Source organism: Centropristis striata, chromosome 13 (genome assembly GCF_030273125.1).
Source record: "Centropristis striata isolate RG_2023a ecotype Rhode Island chromosome 13, C.striata_1.0, whole genome shotgun sequence".
Classification (NCBI taxonomy): domain Eukaryota; kingdom Metazoa; phylum Chordata; class Actinopteri; order Perciformes; family Serranidae; genus Centropristis; species Centropristis striata.
The window spans coordinates 30,985,066-31,005,734 of record NC_081529.1 but is presented as its reverse complement, the minus strand read 5'-3'; the positions used below and the strand labels follow the sequence as shown (position 1 = coordinate 31,005,734).

Sequence of the window (20,669 nt, the reverse complement as noted above, 5' to 3'; positions counted from 1 at the left end):
CAACATTTAAAATATATCTTACTGGTCTGTGTATAAAGTAGATTTTTCTTTTTCATGTGTTGTTACATAAAGAAAACACGGATATTTGTTTCCTCATTGTCTGGGTGAAATTTTATACAGTCTATGGTGAAAACACTAAAATAACGTCACTGAAAGCGTCACTTTGTTCTATTATCTAAGTTGTAAAATGAAAAATAAAAACGGAAGTCCAGAGCCGGAAACAGGGACCGTTGCTCTTCAAAATAAGAGTCGCAGGGTTTGAAATGTGTTGGCTGCATTGCGAGCAAACCTAAATATCGTCACCCTGTTAAAATAATCGCCTAACTAATTTCTTCAAGTTTTGCAGGAAACACAAAAAACTTCACCAAGAGTGTAACATATGACATTTATTGATCATTTCACTCAAAAAGGATGTAACAAAGGATGGCTATTGGCATAGTAATAACACTGTGTGTAAATTATGTAACTTAAGAGAAATAAATGACTTAGGCAATTTTTTGAACATGCATTTGTGACTTAAGCAAAATATGGTAACACTTTATTTTGAAGGTGTCTACATAAGAGTCACACAAGCCTGTCAGAAACATGACATGACAAGTATCATGAGCATTAATGTTACTTCAAAGTGTCATTAATGTTCATGACACATCCCATGTCATGTTTATGGCACGCTCATGTCACTCTTATGTAGACACCTTAGAGTAAAGAGTTACCAATATTAGTGTCAACAATAAAACACTGATGAACTAAACTGATAACTAAACAATCTCCCTCTAGCTCTTCTTTGCTGGGTTCTTATCTGATGCCTATGAATGTGGCAAATTGTCAAAGAAGTGATGATCTTAAAGGGGTAAAATCTCATGGTCTGATCAACTGAGGATGTAGGTGATTTTACCATCATGAGGAGATGATTTAGGCAAAAAACCCCAATTTTGACAAAAAATGACTTAGGCGATTATTTTAACAGTGTGACGATATATAAACAAATAGCTGAAATAATAAAGAACGAACATAATTGTGAGCAGTGGCAGAATTCCTGTCTGTTACACAGTTACAAGCTGAATTGTGACCCTGTTTTCACTTTAGATGTGAGATGACCTCAAAAACTTCAGATATTGTAATAATTTATTTGATCTGATTTGATCCCATGGGGCGAGTTCTTCTTCTCCAGTTGCTGCTCAGTGTAGTCTGATGTAGTGGAACAGGAGCAGGCAGAGCTCATACACTCAGTACTGTCAACATATCAATGCAACACTAACACCTGGCACTAACCTAACACTCCTGTTATGTCTTCATATGTGCAGTATGCTGCAGCAGGTAAACCACAGCTCTGTATGCTCCCAGGTGGTCAGTGAATACTTAAAAATATCCATCAGGGGCCCTTACAGCCCAAATGAGCTGCTTGCGTACATTCTCTGGTCTTTTTCTCGTCTCATAAGAGTACATTTTATCTTGTGGATCTAACCTTGCCCTTGGTTTCTGGTAGTAGTTTTGCTTTAAGTTGCTTATTGTTTTTGCTTATAGATTGCTTACATATAGCACTCCTTTAGCAATGACAGTTAGCTCTTAAAGTTATGTACTTACTCGATTCCTATGGTCTATGTCTAGTACCATCAGGTTGAATGCACTTATTGTAAGTCGCTTTGGACAAAAGCGTCAGCTAAATGACATGTAATGTAATGTAATGTAATGTCATAAGCATCTTAGAAATCTGACAACTCTATTATAATAATAAACTCCATTTACTTTTAAGAATGCCTCATGTTATGAAAAGAAAAAAAAGTGTAAAAAAAGAATGCCTTTTGTAAAATACATTATCAGAAATGTTATATAGTAATCCTAAACAATGTAACTTTTACCTTATTGCCCTTTCCCCCCAAATATAATCCATGCTGATTACAGTTTTGCAATCTGATAACATAATCCATTACTAGCCAACCCTGAATGTCTGATAATAGGTATGAGTTCTCTCACCACACTGATGCAATTCTTTAGTCTAACATGAATCAAACAAATAAAATGCTGTCAGATGTGTTAAACTTGTAGAATGAGGATTTATTCAATGGGGCTCGTTTGTCTCCTCCACGTGGCCCCCATCTGCACAACGACTCTGTGTTTACAGTACACGCAGGTGAGGCCAGGTGCACAATGCATTTACACACACACACACAACCTTGTTTACAATGCAACCAAGCTTTACTATCAGTTATTTTCTGACCGGGTGTGTGCTAACTTAAAAGATGGTTTGACGAAAGATGCCCAGCTGGCAATTAAAAGAAAATAAAAAATCACCATACAACTTCTCCAGTCAATTACTAACATTAGACAAGTATTTTTATATCACAAGTTTTCTGAAATTTTATGTTTAAATATGCAAATGAGGCACTATCTAGTGCTGACCTCTGGTGAATTGAGGATATATCTTACAGAGGCAAATAGACAAAATAAACCCCTTAATGTGTAGTTTTTTGGATGTTTTCATTAAAATAGTCTGAAAGAAGACATGTTATGGAAGCAAAGCGTGAAAACTGACCGTTGTGTCTACCTTAATACTGTAGAGAGAAAAGTATTATATACTGATACTTTCTTTAAAAAATGTAATAATTTAAAATTTTCACTTAAAATGCATTAATGACTTTCAGCAGTTTTGCAAACTGGATTTAAATTCTACACACAGATTTATTTCAGCCTAAAATTATTGCTGAGTGTATGTATATATATATATATATATATATATACATATATATATACATACATTTTAATATATATATATCATTAAATATATAAATTCTGATATTCCTTACAGTCAGTATCTTTAAATATGACTACATTCAGGTGAAATAATTAAGTGGAATTCAAATGAAATCAAGAGAATAAATATTTCTCCCTCTAAACTTTATTCCTAGCACTGTGCAGAATTCAAAGTTTATAATCCACTAGACCATTCTGTGAGGAGATCAAAATTACAGAACAAATCCATTAACGAAAGTTAAATTATTAAATGAAAGATTTTAATTGTATCTACTCAAACATTTCTGAATTTGGACTTAAGACCGAATGTGTTTTTCCAGTTCTTTTCCATCTCTGATGATTCATAATAAAGGCGTTTAAGGAGTTATATCACACAAACATTCTGGAGTTTAAGTGGACTCGCCTCTGCAATTCAATGGTGCGTTTACTTCCCCCATTGACTTCTTGTGTATTTGTGCAGCTGTGGCACTTAATGACAGAAGGCAAGTTGCTGAACAATCAAGTATCATCATGTGAGAATTAGGGGTGCACCGATTGATCCGCGCCGATTTCTTTAATTTTGCCGATTTCCTTTAATTTTGCCTCCGCAAAGGTCTGAAAGTGCGTCTGCACGTATGCGTACTTCTGCATGACTGTGTTGTATGCATGTTGTACTATAACGAAACCAAAAACTCACTTTAATAACACTTTATTTATGGTTGCAGTTCTTTTGTCAGTTTGTCTTGTAAATTGTTGCTATTTATTTTAAGTTCAATATTTTATTAAATACCTCAGACATTGTGATTTCCTTTATTTGTCAAAGAAAAATACTGCTGTGTTATTGTTTTTCAATAAAATAAGATTCAAAAATTGAAGGTGTATGCTGTGAGTTATAAAAAAAAATCTGTATGGGCCAAAATCGGAATCGGCAGGTCAGGCTTTTAAAAAATCGGTTATCGGTGATTGGCCAGAAAATTGCAATCGGTGCACCCCTAGTGAGAATATTAACTAATATTATTAAGAGATCCTCTCGAGTATATTCATAAATAAATATCATGTTAGCAGGCATTGATATGATGCCATTATGTCTAATGTTACAACTATATACACTGTTGTCTCTTTAAAGATCAGCACGGAAGGTATAAAAGATCTTTAAGGTATCCTAATCCTAATCCCTGGTCCAGGAGAGGTGGAGGTATTGCTGCTGGTAGAAGGATAAAGACAAGGAAGTGTCCAGCTGAGTCTTCATGGTTTAATGTGTCTGTAGATTTAAAGGGAAACCACCTGTATGCCAGCTACAGGTAACGGTGTGTTCTCACCTCTACAGTAAATCATATATGTATTTTCTTTTATAAAGCTTGTAATGTTTGATTGCCACTACAGAGTGAGTTAGCACCAAATTTCTCACTTCCTTCCACCTTATAATTAACCCATAAGAACCCAGACCTATTAACCCTTAAAGGAACATTATGGGGGATATACCACATAGAACACATTTATGTTTTTAAAAAAAATTCTACCCCTAAATGTCAAAGATCTGTGATGTGACATAGATGTTACATTGGGCGTTTATGGTATTTATGTTTATGATATTTCTTATTTTAAAATAAAATAAAACTAGACACATTTTCTGCTTACAGAGACACAAATTTGCCTTTTTTTTGCCTTTGCATCTCCACAACATTTATCAAAATTGTGACATTAATAGTGCTGTTTAACAACTAATTATTTTTCAGATTTGTTTTTAAGTAATAAAATAAGAATAAATCAATAATAAATAAAAACAAATAACCATTTGCCTTTTTGTTTGCATCTCCATTACATTTATCAAAATTGTGACTTTAATTTGTTCAGGAAATATGGTCAGAACAAGTTAAATGTAATACAGGACATTAATGGATTAGAGTTGTTAAATTGGTTTAAATTTAGCCTCGGATCAAAGAATAAGCTTTTTTGAAATGAGCCACTTTTTCACATTTCACACTGTTTCCAGTCACAGCCACATTTTGGAGAAGTCACTTCCTGTCACAGTCACATGACCACCACACCAGGGTGTTGAGTATGCGTCACTCAGGGATTTAATGAGTTAATGTGAAGCATAAAACTGAATATGGGAGATTCTTGAAGATTTAAAGTGTTTGTTACACAAGTGTCACCATGGGTTCTTATGGGTTAACTTCACTTTTATATTTTATGTTCTTTGAAAAGGACAAGAAACTGGGAAATGTAGTCATTGGGGGTAATTATGTAGTCTTTAGTGTGTTTCATGTAGAAACTATAAAATGTTGTGTTTTTATTCAGTAATGCGGATCACAGTCCTCCAGCAGACTGTCGGTGATGTAGCCGATCTTCAGCAGGTTTTGGTAGAAATCTTTCTCCACGGCGGTGTTCACCGTCCAGCCCACCACCTCCACACCGCGCTCCGCCCAGTACTGAACGTAGTCCCTGAGTCACAAAATAAAATACAGCTCAGTAAAAGTAACAATACATCGGAAATCCTTCATCATCAAATTGAGCCCAATCCCTTGTCTGGTATTTTTTGGCATTGCTCCAGATCTAAACTTACCTAAAGCTATGCTCAACTTTCTGGCCTCTTTACTAGCCCGACGAGCTATTTCACTGAAATGGAAGGAACCAGCTCCTCCCTACTATTCTCAGAGAAATTATATTCTGCATGAATCTAGAGAAGATTAGATACACTATTCGGGGATCGGGGATTGGAGAACAAATTCTACAAAATATGGCGCCCCTTCTTGGTATTTTATGAGAGACCCTCAACAATAATTTCTGTGGGAGATATCTTAAAGGGACATATTGAGACAATGCCATATATTCTATTTAAAAAGATTATGCCCCCCCCCCCCCCTTTTTAAAAATGTCATTTCATTTTTTTAAATTAAATTAAATTAAATTTTATTAAATTTTATTAACTTTTAATTTATTTTTATTAGTATTATTATTTTCTATTATTTACTTATTTCCTATTTACTTTTTCTTTCTTCCATGTATTTCATCCTTTTGTTTGTTAATCCTTTTTTAATTTTATTTTTTATTTATATATATATATATATATATATATATATGTAGATGTATATGTATGTATGTGTATATATAATTTTTTTTACTCTGTCCATTTACAATTTTATGTCAGTGGCTGTATATGTATGTCTACGTTCAGTTGTTTGGCCAGTTGTTTGTGTTGTATCACGGGTGGATGTTGAGAAAAAAATTCAAAAATTTTCTTCCTGTACAGTGACTGTCTTATACATGCCTTGTCATCAATAAAAAGACCATTGAAAGAAAGTAATAGTAACAATACCCACAGCCAGACAGATAACAGATAACACTGACATCTGGTGGCTTGCAAAACATACAGCAGCTCTTCAAGACAGGCGAAAACAGCACTCCTGATTTAAATAGTTTCAGTCGCAGCATGTGCAATAAAAGATCAACATGCCTGCTTGTTATTATTAAATCTGTAATACCTTTGATCAGACGTGCTGCATTAAATGTAGGTGGTATTGTGGAATATGCTGTCAGTTTTTCCAGAAACTCCAGATACTTACTGTTCATGACATCAATATCTCTAAAATTTATGTAATATGTTTTTATTTTCAGGTATATTCAGATTGTGAAAACTTTCCAAAGCACTTTAAGAGTTATTTTAAATTTAATTCTCAAGTTCACTCTTATCCAACTTTTTTAAATCTTCATCCTCCAAGATTTCTTACATGCAGAGGTCAATTTATTGTTCAATTTAGCGACTAAATTATGGATAAATACCTTTTCCCATCTGGCAAAGAACTCCATCTCTATAAAATGTTTCAAAAGATGTCTCAAAGCTCATTTAACTGCTGTTTTAAAATTGGAATTCACACAGAAATACACTTCTATATCATGCTCATTTTTGTTATTATATTATTTTTGTTATTGTCATTATAACTTGTTTTTGTTGTTACACATATGTGTTTTTCTATTATTAGTTTACTACTTTCTTATAACTATGAAGTTTTAGGTGGAGGCTTTAAATAAGCCCATCTGGGTTTTCTGCCTCTCCCTGCACTTTACACTTTTTGTTATCTTTGTCATTTTATGTAATTCTAACTGCAAATAAACCTAAACCTAAAATAATTAGTAGATAAAACAGTCAGCTGACACTAAACCTTTATGTATCTTACTGGTTTACAAGAAAAGATTCCTCTTAACATCTTGTGGGACAATCCTATAGCCCATGGGTCTCAAACTTGCGACCCACGGGCCAATTGCGGCCCTCGTGACGATATTTTGTGGCCCCCACCTTGATATGAAAGTTTAATGTGAGATTTATATGAATGGCACTTTACCGTGTTGTGCGTGGAAGGTCCCTTTAATTACTTTTTTGGGCAATTTTGTGTCTTTTTTTGGTAATTTCAAAAAAATATTTTTGTGTCTTTTTTAAATTAATTTTGTGTCTTTTTTAATACTTTTGTGTCCGTTTTTGGGTAATTTTGTGTCTTTTTAAAAATATATATTTTTTATTTTTTTTATAATTTTGTGTCTTTAATTTGTGTGTCTTTTTTAATACTTTTGTGTCTTTTTTTGGAAATTTTGTGTCTTTTTTTTTAGTAATTTTGTGTCTTTTTTAAATATTTTGTCTTTTTAAAAAATAATTTTGAGTCTTTTTTGGTCATTTTGTTTCTTCTTTAAGTAATTTCATTTTTTTCTGTAATTTTGTGTCTTTTTTTCGTAATTTTGTGTGTTTTTTGGTCATTTTGTGTCTTTTTAAAGTAATTTTCTGTCTTTTTTTGGTCATTTTCATACTTTTGATACCTCCAGCAGCCCGCAGGTAATTTGAGTTTGAGACCGCTGCTATAGCCTGTGTGAAATTGTAACGATAAAACTGATTATATTTGACTCACAGTGAGATGAAGTCTTTCTGCACAAGGATGGCAGAGATTCCACAGAGTTTCCACAGTATGTGGTGGTGGGCCCAGTCCAACAGGACGTCCAGGACCCCCAGCCACAGGTGACCTGATGTCGACAGGGAACGAAAAGTGCCATCGCCAAAGCGGCTCAGCCTCCAGGGGCGGTGGATCAGAGCCGTGACCACGTTAGGGTCAGTCTGACGCATCTGTGGACCAAAGGTCAGAGGTCAACAAAATGCTGTCAGAATGAGGAAGGTCTGGCTTTTCAGTGAGAAGAAGAAAAGATTCATTTTGAGGCAGTGACAAAAAAATCCGTAATTTTAGGTTTCAACTTAAAAAGAGCCATGAATAAGAAAAAATAAAATTCACCCTGAGAGGATAAAGAAGATAAATACCTTTTACACAATATGGCAGCCATTTATGGACTATTATACTAAATATAATTCCATGAAAAATGAACAACTGTAAATTTTAGAACACTTGACATCCTCCAAGTTGTATTATTACTATTTAAATATTTCTTATACTTGTAAAACATATTATTGTTTTGATATTTGATTTGACTCCACCTAGGTTTTTTTTAAAATTGCTTTTATTTTTCTACTACCATTCTGTTCTTTCGTGTTGATTTGAAGCATAAATGAACATGTACCTTCTTTATTTTTGTATGTGAACGAAAGAAAAAGAAAAAACCCAATAAAGAGAAGTAAAAAAAATAATTCAAAAGAGCCATGAATCTTAGTTTTGTTGTTGTGCCAGTGTTCATTTTAGAGACAATACATACATAATTTTGTAAATAAACAAAGCCAAAAGTATGTAAATAAATAAGGTAAGAAAAGAAAATAGATTTTTTTTTAGAAACTTTCATTCAAATACCTCAGACAAACTTCTAAACATGGAAATAACTTTCTAAAGATTATTATTATTTGTGTTAATCAGTTATATTCTGTGTTACCTTATATATGACTTTGGGTTCAAAGGAAGAAACAATGCTGGAGTTGTACAAAACAGGAAACTTCTTATACAACTCATGCAGTACTGACGCAGCCTGGAAAAGCAGATAAAAACAGGAGAAAATAACCTTATTTAACCATCTGATAATGAACTGAGGTTGCTAACATTAGTATTAGAGCCTGTCCTGTTAGGTTAGTATGTTCAGTACCTTATCAGGTTGATCTTTGACATCAAAGAAGATGGTCAACTGGTGTTTGATGCATTCCTCCACTGCCTCCTGCAGAGTTGGGACCTTCTCTCCACTGAACTTGTCCCTGGAGACAATAGAAACCACAACAGTCATATAAGGCAAAGCTGAGGCAATGTTCCTACTATATAGCAGTTTGATGTTCTACGTCTGGTTCTCCAGCAACTTTATTAAGTCTTCTGTGAGAAGAGATACTTTAAAAAGGTGCAGTGTGTATGATAGGACCATATTTATATATGTGGCAACCTCAGGAGCTAAAAAAAATAAAAAAATAAAGCTGGTGCCAAAAGCTGCAGTTCCCCGACTGGCCACTTGAGACTGGCTCCATAAGTTAGTCTGCTTCTCTTGAAGCCAGGCGGCAACCTTCGGGTCTGAGCAGGGAGGCAAACCAGGAAGTGCCTTAAGCTGCATTCTACCAAAAATTCCAGCAGGGGGCGCTAAGTGTGGCTGCAAAAACATTTCTGTCCATTCATTTCAATGCAAAATGAGAAAACTTCTCACTTGATTTATTACCTCAGAATTTTTTTTTAGGACAACACTATGGTCTCAATCGCTAGTAAAAAATCTTCAAGACAATTTGATGTTAATAGTTCAAATAATGGCCCCATTTAGAAGAAAATAGAAGATAAAGAGTCATATGATTTGGGGCGGGGCTACCTTTGATTGACAGGTCACTAACAAGGCAAGCCGTCATCAGGAGAGAAGCAGAACTGCGTATCCACGGCAACGTGTCAATAAAGTTATATATAATGTTATATAGATATAATAAAGGACATTTAGCGGTTTGGTCTCATAACTTTGACCCTTTCACTGTATTTTCACTTAATTCACGTTTATTTTAACGTTTTGTTCATTAAATGTCTTGTTCAGTGTTTGGTTGGACTAACAGACACCCCTAGGAGTTGCTGCTTATTCTTCTTAGGTAAGTAATGTACATTTTGTTTTTGTTTTTTGCTAGCTAAAATGAACATTCCAGTTAATGCTAACATGAATCAGTCAGGTTGAAGTGTAGAGAGGCTGTAGTCAGTGATCAGATCCCTCTCGCTCCTCCACAGTCCAAATATGGTCTGTTTCCTGTATCGGAAACAAAATGGCGACGCAAGATGGTGATGAGTGTAGCCCCCACTCGATGCTTCCAACAGAAAGTTCATAAACCAATGGTTGACGTCACAGTGACTATGTCCATTATTTATATACAGTCTATGGGAATAACACATTTCACCTTAAATGGTGATATACTTGGATGGACAAGGGATGAAACGTTTTAGCATTAAGTGAATGAATGAAGTACGTCTTACTTCATGGACACAATGTTTGTTCCTTGATCTAAGCATTAAATCACAAGCTTACACAAGCAGAAATGACTGTTAAAAATGCAACATACTTCAGCCTGTGACGGCCAGCCGCATCTAGTCTCTTAAGCTGGACCAGCTTCAGGTTGCTAACTGGTCCAGAGCCGTTGGTGGTGCGGTCCACAGTCTCATCGTGCATCAGTACGGGCACGCCATCAGCTGTGAAACTCAAGTCCAGCTCCACTCCAGTTGCTCCGTTCCTACTGGCCTAAAGCAGGAAAACACAGGGAGAGGACAAAAAGACAGCTCTGTTTGCAAAATGTAAATTTACTGACAGACAGAAAAAGTTTTTTTGACACAGGAGAAAATTAGCCTCTCCATTTCTGTGGATAGTGTGCTTCAGTGCTACAGACACGTAGAAAGCACAGTAGTTTATGTATGTGTTACATGAAAGATGAAGAGGGTAGAGACCATCAATGCATTCAGATAGAGCATGTTGATTTTAAACTTCTGAAGTCCAGGAGATTTTGGTTCAAATTTGTCAACTTCCTATGCATTCATTTCTGTCTCTGTTTAGCATCTTTCAGTCTGTCCTTACATCACATGCATGGCTCCTTTTTCTCCACACAAACTTGGCTATCAGTCAGATTTTTCATTTTATTTTAATTAACAAAGTATAAACCTGCCAGGAACCAAAAATACAAACAACACATGTGTCTACGGAAATGTACCATTTTTTTTAACCATTTATACGCACAAAAACAGCAGGATTAAAAAAAAAAAAAGTCATAGTTTTCATTATAGAAAGAAAATTCACATTTTAAAAATGGTCTAGAAACATAAATGGCACACTGTGAAAGCTCCTAAGATTGCACTTTAAACTGGCTTTCTCAGCTTGTCTACATATCATATATAAATAAAGTTATCACTGTAAATAAAACATTTGTATTTTCAATAAATAGATGGACTCCAGAGGGTTAAGTTGTCTCTAGGACACATAGTAGACCTGTCGTTTATGGAGTCGCCAGTTTTTAGACAAAGACATTAGTCATCAGTATTGTAAATCTGTGTTGCAGCCAAACTCTGTCCAGCCATTTCCTTCTATAGTAAATGATCAGAATAATATTTCTCCTAAATCCATGTTTCACTGGAAGTCAATGGATGAATAGAGGACCAGTGTTAGCATGTTATAGGAGCTATAATGCTACAATAGTATCCTAACATGCCAGGTAGATTAGATGATGAATAAAAGCATGACTTAACATTTCCCAAACAAAAATTTCATATACTGCATACATATAATATAGCAGGGATTATTGATTGTTTGATAAAAAAGACTAAGAGACCATTATACTTAAATACAATCATAAGTAAAAAGATGACACCTAGAGCAGGAATCTGGCATCAGTAAAAAAAAAAGCTGCAATTGTAATGTAAAAAAATAGATGCCAATGTTTTTTCTTTATTGTTTTACTATTTATTCTGTTGTTTTGAGACATGTCTATGGTGAAACCAAAGAGGATTTTCCCCTCAGTGGATAATAAAGTTTCCGTATTCATATTCATATTCGTATACAAGAACAGACAGTCTGCATGTCAGAAGGATGAACATGATTGTCACTAGAAAATGAAAATGTTCTTTTTGATGTCTATGATGCCAAAAAAATGTAGGTGCAGCCCAGAGATCAGATCAGATAAGTCTGTCATGATGCCCAGAGGGGAAATTCAGGCGCTGCAGCAGCACAAAGGCAGACAAAAAAGTAAAAAAAATAAGAATAAACATAATAGGTGGAATATATATATATATATATATATATATATATATATATATATATATTTTTTTTTTTTTCCCGCAGAATCAAGGCTCCTCTTCAGCCAATGAATAAATGCATGGTGAACATGGAGGTGGTGCCAAGTTATAAGTATCTAGGTGTATACCTGGATAATAAGTTGGACTGGTCCCTAAACTAGGGTTGTCAAAAGCATCGATACTCAAAAAAGTATCGATACCAAAACATTGTATCCGGATACAATACTCATTTTCAAAAGTATAGAGTATCTGAAGCTTCTTATCATAGTTGCAGTTTCTTTTTGCACTTTTTTTTTAATTATAAATATTTAACCTGTGGTTCTGTTAATTTTTACATGTTGCATTTTTCTTGTTAATAAAAATATTTCTGTAAAATTTTGGGGTCTTTGTTTTTATCCTTGTGGTATCGAAAATGGTATCGAGTATTGAATATTTTCCTGAGTATCGGTATCAAGTTCAAAATTTTTGTATCATGACAACCCTACTCTAAACACTGACGCTCTCTACAAAAAGGGGCAGAGCCTCTTTTTCTTCTTGAAGCTCAGATCTCTGGACATCTGTAGTAAGATGCTGCAGATGTTTTATCAGTCTGTGGTGGTAGTGTGTTGTTTTATGCTGCAGTCTGCTGGGGAGGCAGCATCACACACAGAGATGAAGGTGGTTGGACAGACTGGTCTAAAGAGCTGGTTCTGTGGTTGGAGCCAGGTTGGACACACTGGAGGAGGTGGTGGAGAGATGACCTGTCAAGATGTTTGAGGCCATCTTTAAATACCCGGATCATCCGCTACACAAAACCTTACTGGGCCAAAAAAACAGCAGTGGACGGCTCCTCTCTCTCTGTTGCAGGACGGAGAGATACAAAAGATCCTTCAACAGAGATTCTACCAGACTAACTGAATTTACCCTCGAGGATAAATAAAGTAATTTTGATTTTAGTCTAGGTGTAGAAGTAAAAATATGAGTTAAACGAGAGCAAAAAAAAGTGGCTTGTCCATGGTCAATAATATAATAGAAAGACAAGGTTCAGTGGCAGCAGACTGGAGCTCTGTCCAGCGTCATAACTGACTCTAGAAACAGCTGATACTGTACGATGCTGCTTAAAAAGCCAGAGCAGCATTAATTATATCATCCTTTCCACCACATTCAATGGCTGGCTTCATGGAGAGGTTAAATAATGGATCAAGAAGAGCCTGTTAGAATAAGACACTCGTCCCTGGAAGGGTGAAGGACAGACAGACAGAGGGAGTGGAAGAGTGAGACTATAGAGTACAGGAGGCTCACTGCATGCAGGGCAGTCACGAGACACCATAAGCACAGCTGACTCAGCACTTTCAGTGTGTAAAAATACCCAGATAATTGAGGGAAGGCATGATTTAGTGTGTGTGTGATGGCAGATTTCATCATGGAGATTATATCAATTCATAAACAGATCATTTTCAAGGATGCATTTGAATACAAAGAGTTAAAACGTGGCCAGCTTTGCCTCCCTGATCACCCAGAAGAGCAGATGTGGAGCTCTGCAAACACTGCAAAATGGAAAGTCACGACATGCAAAGCCAAAGCTATATCAATATAAGTCTTATGGCACAATATCCCTCATGAAATCATCCTAATGTTCCTTTGGAGAACCTGCACAGCTTTAGATTCCTAGAGGCTTTATTCGATTTTTTTCCCCTGTAGCCTATATTTCTTTAGCTTATAACCTACTTTAGCTCTATAGTCTACATGCACAGCTCTATATTTTAATCTAAACACATGGCTGGAGCTTGTCACCTCTCTGATCGCCGCTATGGTGTTCTCCGGAGCGTCGTGGCTGCCTCCGCGGTGCGCCACCACCGGGACGCCGCCTGATGGAGCCCTGGGCCGGAGGACGCGGCCGGCCTGCTCCGCTGGCACCGGAGGGAACCGGAACATCACCATGAAGACGTAGAGAAATGCGGTGAGGAGAGAGGCCCCGGTGGCGCTCCGCGTCACCAGCACCACCAGCAGAAACAGCGCGGAAAAATACACCACCTCATCCCCCATCTGCAGCATGATGAGCGCAGGACGGGATAGTTATGTCACGATCGGCCCGGAAGAAAGAAAGCCCGTCGTTTAGAGAGATGCCATGCATGGAGCTCTGCTGTCAGCGCTCAGGTGACTACATGGTGGAGGGTCAGAGAGCTGCTCACACACACACACAGATGATCGAGCATCAGCAGTTTCACTTCACGATTGTGCAGCAGAGGATGGAAGGAAGGATGGATGGGAGGAAGGAAGAAAGAAAGAGAGGAAGCGTCACTGCAGGTACATCTCAAAAAATTAGAGCATCGTGAAAAAGTTCAATATTTTTGGTCAATTATTTCAGAAAGTGAAACCCATTATATAGATTCATTACACAGAGGGAAATATTTCAAGCCTGTTTTTATTGTAATTTTGATGATTCTGGCTTAGAGATAATGAAAACCCATAATTCAGTGACTCAGAAAATTAGAATATTACATAAGATCAAGAAAGAAAAAGGATAATTTAAACACAAATGTCAGGCTTCTGAAAAGTCTCTTCATTTCTCTCCATCAATACTTGGTTGGGCTCCTTTTGAATCATGAATTAGTGCATTAATACTTGGTGGCATGGAGGAGATCAGCCTACAGCACCATGTTGCTTTTATAGCAGCCTTCAGCTCATCTGGTGTCTCTCACCTTCCTCTTGACAACAGCCCATAGACTCCTATGGGGTTGAGGTCAGCCCAGTTTGCTGGCCAGTCCAGCCCAGTAACACCATGGTCATTGAAGCAGCTTTTGGTACCTTTGCCAGTGTGGGCAGGTGCCAAGTCCTGCTGGAAAATGAAAGCAGCATCTCCAAAGAGCTTGTGGAAGCATGAAGACTCTAAAATGTCCTGCTAGATGGCTGCTATGTTGACTGTGGACTTCAGAAAACACAGTGGACCAACAGCAGCAGAGGACATGGCCCCAAACCACCACTGACCCAGGACTCACATATTGAACTTTTTCACAATATTCTAATTTTCTGAGACACTGAGTTTTGTGTTTTCATTATCTCTAAGCCAGAATCATCACATTTACAAGAAAAACAGGCTTGAAATGTTTCACTCTATGTATAATGAATCTATATAATGTACGAGTTTCACTTTCTGAAATGATTGACAAAAAAATATTGAACATTTTCATGGTATTCTAATTTTTTAAGATGTACCTGTATATATTTTTAAACATGTAGTACCTGTAAATATGTTTAGAAGCCATAACATATCATATCATATCTATAACATGTCCAATGTCATAGGCTACAGCTTGCAGAGGTGAAGTGACTTTAAGAGAACATTTGTGTACATTTTTACATGATCCAGTTATAAATAATATATACTGTAATAAATGATGGCTTCATTCAGTATTTAAAAGATTTATATTTATTTGAATGCAACTTGTATTTACACATCTCAATATTAAAAAAACAAAGCTTTTATTTTGAAGCCTGCTTCTCTCAGACTCCTTCTGGAGGCAGGATGTTCAGTTTGGATGCACAAAATGATAGTATGAATGTATCAGTATAACATTTAAACACCACAACAGTGCAACAAAATGTTCTTTTCATTTCATATCAGAACCAAAGGAATACAATAACAGGAATATATGAACTGTCATTAAGCCTTTATCGGGCAAAGAACCGTATTTAGTAACTTCAGCGGATATCGAAAACTGGGTCCCCATGTCTCTCTGTTTGGTCGTAGAACCACATGGATTTCTTCCAGCAAAGATCAGGCTACGTCACAGACGATGACACCATGACATCTGACCAATCAGTATGACAATAATATAATAATATTAACTTTATTGACCTTGACCTCCAATGTAAAAATGATAAATTTAGAAAAAAAATTAGCTAGAAACACTCATACAAACAGAGTTATTCTTCAGTGACTTGTACCAGGAGAACTTGACTATGACGTCATATTAGGGCCAAGTATGAATAAAAATAAAAATACAAACCTTTTCTCAAACCTTTTTGAGAAAAAAGTTGCAAATTTACTAGATTTAAGTGGTAAATCTACGAGAAGAAAAGTCGCAGATTTAAGAGATTTAAAGTGGCAAATCTGCGTGAAAAAAGTCACAGATTTACAAGAAAAAAGCAACTTTTTTTCTCGCAGATTCACCACTTTCAATCTCATAAATCTGCACTTTTTTCCCCCGTAGATTTGCTACTTCAATCTCGTAAACTTTTTTCTCAAAATATTATTATATATAAAATTTGGAATTTGCAAGTATTTCAATGAGTGCCCTATTCAGGGTTAAACAAAAGGTGAAGGAGGCATTCTGCATTAAAAGGCATGTTGGAAAGTTTAGATATCTACCCACCCACATGAGGGTGAGAGATTCATTTTAAGGAGAACAAGTGAAAATGTTCCATTGTGTTATCAGCACGTTGCTGTAGGTTGTTCACCAATTCAAAGTGAAAGTTTTTTTTAAATGAAGGCACAAACTTTATGTCACTCAGGACACTGTGCTGTGGTGTCTGTGTGCAGAGAGCTGATGTGCTGGAGCAGCTGGTCGCAGTAGAGAGGACTCCGCTGTTTGTCCCTTACTGCCTCCACCTCCTTCTTCAGGAGCGCTGGGTGGAGCGAGCTGCCTTTCTTCAGGATCTCTGGACACACAGACAGACAGACAGACAGTTTCAAACACAGACGCAGAAACACAAAGGATATGAGATGAAGGGTGACTAATAAAAGAAGCAATAAAATGCTGAACATTTTGTGCCAAAAATAAACACTGCCGAAGAGTCATAAATGAAGTTTTGACATCAAAAGCAAATAAAATGCCATTGATCTTCTTATCTAACTCTCTACAAGAAAGCCAGTAAGTCTGTTTCCCCAAAATGTTCCTTTAAAATCCTTGTGTAGTCACAGTAGAAAAAATATTTAGGTTTTTTTTTCTCTCTTGAAATGAGGCCCTAATTTTGTATATTTGACTAAAATGGACCAATAATAATGAAAAAAATATGAAAATTAGATATCACTTTGTTGGTCATGAGTTGCCTTAAAAGGTGAAAAAAAAGTTGTTAATAATTTTTTTTCTACATGTCCCAAAACTACTCAAATGTCATGGGGTCCTTTTTGACCCCCGAAGACCAGCGGTGCAATAAAAATGTATGAAGAAAGTTGAAAAATATGCTGAAATTTTCTAGCAATTCTATGAAAGTTAACCTATATTAATGGTATGATGAAAATTATTTGGGGTCAAAAAGGACCCCAGGACTACAAGAGGGTTAACTTTCATTCTTCAGTGGAGACTTCAGCCCTACTTAATGTTAATGGTCTACTTATATCAGCTCCACGCTGCTTTGTTTTCTAGTCTGGATGTGATGAAGAAGTCATGCTTTGGTGATTTTGGAGACTCCAGAGGGTTAAATGTAAAGACACATTGCCGAATTTCTTTTAACATTCTAGGAAGGAAGAAAAAAGGATGTCCACTATGCCTATATAAGACTATAAGGTGAGCTTTATGGAATTAAACATGGATTTAAGTAAGAAGGCTTGTCCATCATATTTAAAAAATAAGCTGCAGCCAGTGAAAATGTCAAAGCAGCGATGGGTTGCAAAGCTTCAGCTTAAACAGAACTGTGCTCCTCGACTTTTCACCAGAACAACAGAGAGAGAGCACATTACACCATTAGTGTCCAGTATCTTTCAGAATAGATTTTAAGGTTCTTTTATTTGTCCTTGGAGCTCTTAATGTGTTGGGGCCGGCCAGACTCGCTGTTACATAATCTTCACAAGATCTCACATCTTCTACTACTGGCTCTTTAAATACACAGAATGTTATGCACAAAAAAACAAAGTGAAAGATATGAAATGCTCTACTGAAAGCTATCACAGATACATACTGGCTCGCTGAACATTTTTAAATGACAGCTGATTTTTTATTTATTTTTATCATTCTTAACATATATTTTTATCATTTATTGCTGTTTTACAATCAAGGTTTTATCACTAAGTTTTGCATTTTTATGTTTTTGGTTTTTAATTGTGAAGCACTTTGAGCTACATCTGTATGAAAAGTGCTCTCTAAACAAAGATTTTTATAATAATAATAATAATTATTATTATTATTAATAATTATCATTAAGGACAGCTTGAAATTAACAAACTACATTGAGTTGTTTGTTTCAGAGGTATTCTGAGAAACAACTTCTGCATGATCTAGTATTGGTAATATCAGTGTCTGAGCTTCAGCAGATAAATATCAATCATTGTTTTCTGTTTTCTGTAACAGAGTCAAAAGCTGCCAACAGGTGGCAGTGATGAACTACACATTAACATTAACTCACATGCTGTCCTGTGTATGTGCAGGTGCCCCTTTTCTTCCACTGGGAGGCGATACTCCTCTGTTAAGATCTTTTCCCTCACACTTTTCCCACACCTTCTGCTGATTTTCAGAGGAATATTGAATTTCGTGATTGCTGTCAATGGATAAATGCTTCGGAAACCACAATGCAGAAACGCTGTTCCAGTGGTGACATGCCGTCACTCTGGATGAGTTAGCTCATGTAAACTCATCATCTGATACCCGCCTTTGTTCTTCAAGGAGATGGAGGGGGATTTTTTAGCTTTTGTGTATACTGTTCTCAGATGGGATGGAGGTGGGGTGGTGGGACTTTGAATTAAAAGGAGAACAATGACGACTTGTGAGAAGTGAGTTATGCCCGTGCCAACAGTCCGTGTGATTGAGCAGGTAGCAGCCGCACTGCCAGGAGAGTGGGATTATATCAGGGTGGAGGACGGACTGGAAGAGTGAGAGAAGGAGGGATGAGACGAAGAGGAAGGGGGGGGAGGTGCTGTCCGTCATGCTGTCAGGACATGCTGCACACATCAAGCCACTTTAGAGATATGCGTTTGAAATCCAAGAAGCATAAGAATGGGATCAACTATTAAAGGAACAAAGAAAGACAGAGAGGAAGAAAGAGAGCGAGGAGGGGGGGAGAAAAAAAAGAAAAGAAAGCTTCAAACAGAGCCATGCATGAGAGTGAGGAATGCTTCCACATTTGCGGTGCAGGCGGTTACGGGTGCTGTCAGATACAGACGATCACTCAGCAAGATGTGAGGTCATCCCGTTTCACAAAGAGACTCCGAGCTGTCAGGAGATCTACTGTACTTCATGGAGAGCTCATATTTGTATCTGAACACAATACAGTTGCTTTGTATTGCCAATGTGTGAACGTATTATAACCTAACTTAAAAACTTAAGACCTCCCACGACTTTTCCGGGTTGCCTGTAACAGCCAATGCAATGGTTTTGATGGTGCAGGATGATTTTTGTTGGGAAAATCCAAAGAATGTGACACTTATGTGGAACACTACACTGTAAAAAAAAAAACCCAGTTGTTTTTACGGTAAAAAAATGGCAGCTGTGGTTGCCAGAACTCTACCGTAATAAATAAGGCGCAACTTTTTCTAATATTACGGTAAAATGATATTAGCACTGTTGATTTCACATATGAGATATTCCATATTTTACCGTAAAAATAAAACGTTTTTCCATCAAAAGAAACGCTGTTCTGCCATATAATTGACAAGATTTTCTTGTCAATTATATGGTGCATAAATTAAAGATTTTACCATTAAATATTACAGTATATTTTTGTTAGAGATATGACATTCAGTACATTTAAATGTGAGAAAATGTATTTTTACAAAAAATAAATCCAAAAATAACAGTGATGGCTTGTATAAATTATACTATAGTATATTTTTGTTACAAACACGATGCCAGTGAATTTTACAGTGGAGTAATGTATTTCCCCCCCCAAAAAATGCAAAAAATACTGTTTTGGCTGATATATACATTTACAGTGCTTCATTGTTACTGAAACTGAATTAACCCATTTATCAACTTACAGTCTTTTACTGTCATGGTTTAGCAGTTTTTCACTGTAAAATCTACAGACATTTTTTTACAGCTTGCTTGGTGTTGATATAGCTAGAAAAATACTATCTAAGTGCATTGGTTAGTTGGCCAAATTACTTCACCAGCTAACATGATCCATGGTACTAACTTGTGTTTTGTGACAGTGTTGATTTAAGCCAAGAATAAATAATGTAATGGTACAAAGCAAAATGTGTATTACCAATGACTGCTTTCTACCAGCAAAGAGCAATGCAAGCTATACGGTTAGCCAGCTAGCTGTAACTTAGTTATGTGGCAAAAGTTGTGTTTCGTCTGAGTACTTTTTGGAAAGCGGCTGAGTGTTTTGGCTACGCCCACTAGTTAGTTCCCCTCGGCCTCCATTCTCATACAGGTACTTTTGTAGCGGCTAACCAACGGAGTCCGAAAGTGACAACAGACCGACGCGGCAAGCAGAATTGCCAACTTAGCAACTTTGTTGCTATATTTAGCAACTAATCAGACCCCTCAAGTGACTCTTTTTCAAAAAGGTGACTAGCTACAAATGTAGCGACTTATTCTGGTGTTATTGGAGACTCATTACTCTTCTTAACGAGTTGCAGGTGCTGTCCCAAAGCAATCACAAGCGGCCCAGTCCTCCCGCAGCAGTCTCTCCCAGCTGCAGTCAGAGCAGGAGATGTTAACCCCTCAGCGTCCAGTTTGCACCAGTCTGCAAATGAATCACGCATGTGCGAAATTGCTGCTCAGTATCGGCTCAGAAAGTACCTACCTGAGGTACATTCCTAATGGAAACGCGCCTATTGATGTGCTGTTGGTTGCTTCGTAAAGACTGCTG

The 20,669-nt window shown here is 36.6% G+C and overlaps 2 protein-coding genes across 3 annotated transcripts in view; both read right to left on the bottom strand.

Annotated features, from left to right (window-relative positions):
- Positions 1-2,860: 2,860 nt before the first annotated feature.
- LOC131983988 (glycerophosphodiester phosphodiesterase 1-like) lies at positions 2,861-14,155 on the bottom strand. The gene is made up of 6 exons (XM_059348838.1): positions 13,710-14,155; positions 10,220-10,395; positions 8,797-8,902; positions 8,590-8,682; positions 7,629-7,840; positions 2,861-5,175 (listed from the first exon to the last, which is right to left on the bottom strand). The coding sequence occupies exons 1-6, from the start codon at positions 13,968-13,970 to the stop codon at positions 5,028-5,030; spliced, it is 996 nt and encodes a 331-aa protein (XP_059204821.1). The 5' UTR covers positions 13,971-14,155; the 3' UTR covers positions 2,861-5,027.
- A 1,181-nt stretch (positions 14,156-15,336) lies between these two features.
- LOC131984026 (dynein axonemal assembly factor 5-like) overlaps positions 15,337-20,669 on the bottom strand; it is a 44,425-nt gene continuing 39,092 nt past the window's right edge. The window contains exons 13-14 of one of the 2 annotated variants that reach the window (XR_009395519.1): positions 16,231-16,577; positions 15,337-15,585 (exon numbers count right to left, since the gene is read on the bottom strand). Coding sequence is in view for 1 of the 2 variants with exons in the window: in XM_059348887.1 (XP_059204870.1) it covers positions 16,423-16,577 (155 nt within the window). In the remaining variant the exon portion in view is untranslated. Of the gene's footprint in view, positions 15,586-16,104; positions 16,578-20,669 lie in introns of those variants that run through there. The other variant, XM_059348887.1, reaches the window with a different exon arrangement.

Excerpts from the sequence above, each read along its gene's own strand:
- LOC131983988 (XM_059348838.1), bottom strand. The coding sequence starts at position 13,970 with ATGCTGCAGATGGGGGATGAGGTGGTGTATTTTTCCGCGCTGTTTCTG. Across the intron at positions 10,396-13,709 it reads CCATAGCGGCGATCAGAGAG|GCCAGTAGGAACGGAGCAAC; the intron begins GTGACAAGCTCC and ends TTCCTGCTTTAG. Across the intron at positions 5,176-7,628 it reads CAGAAAGACTTCATCTCACT|GGACTACGTTCAGTACTGGG; the intron begins GTGAGTCAAATA and ends TTTGTGACTCAG.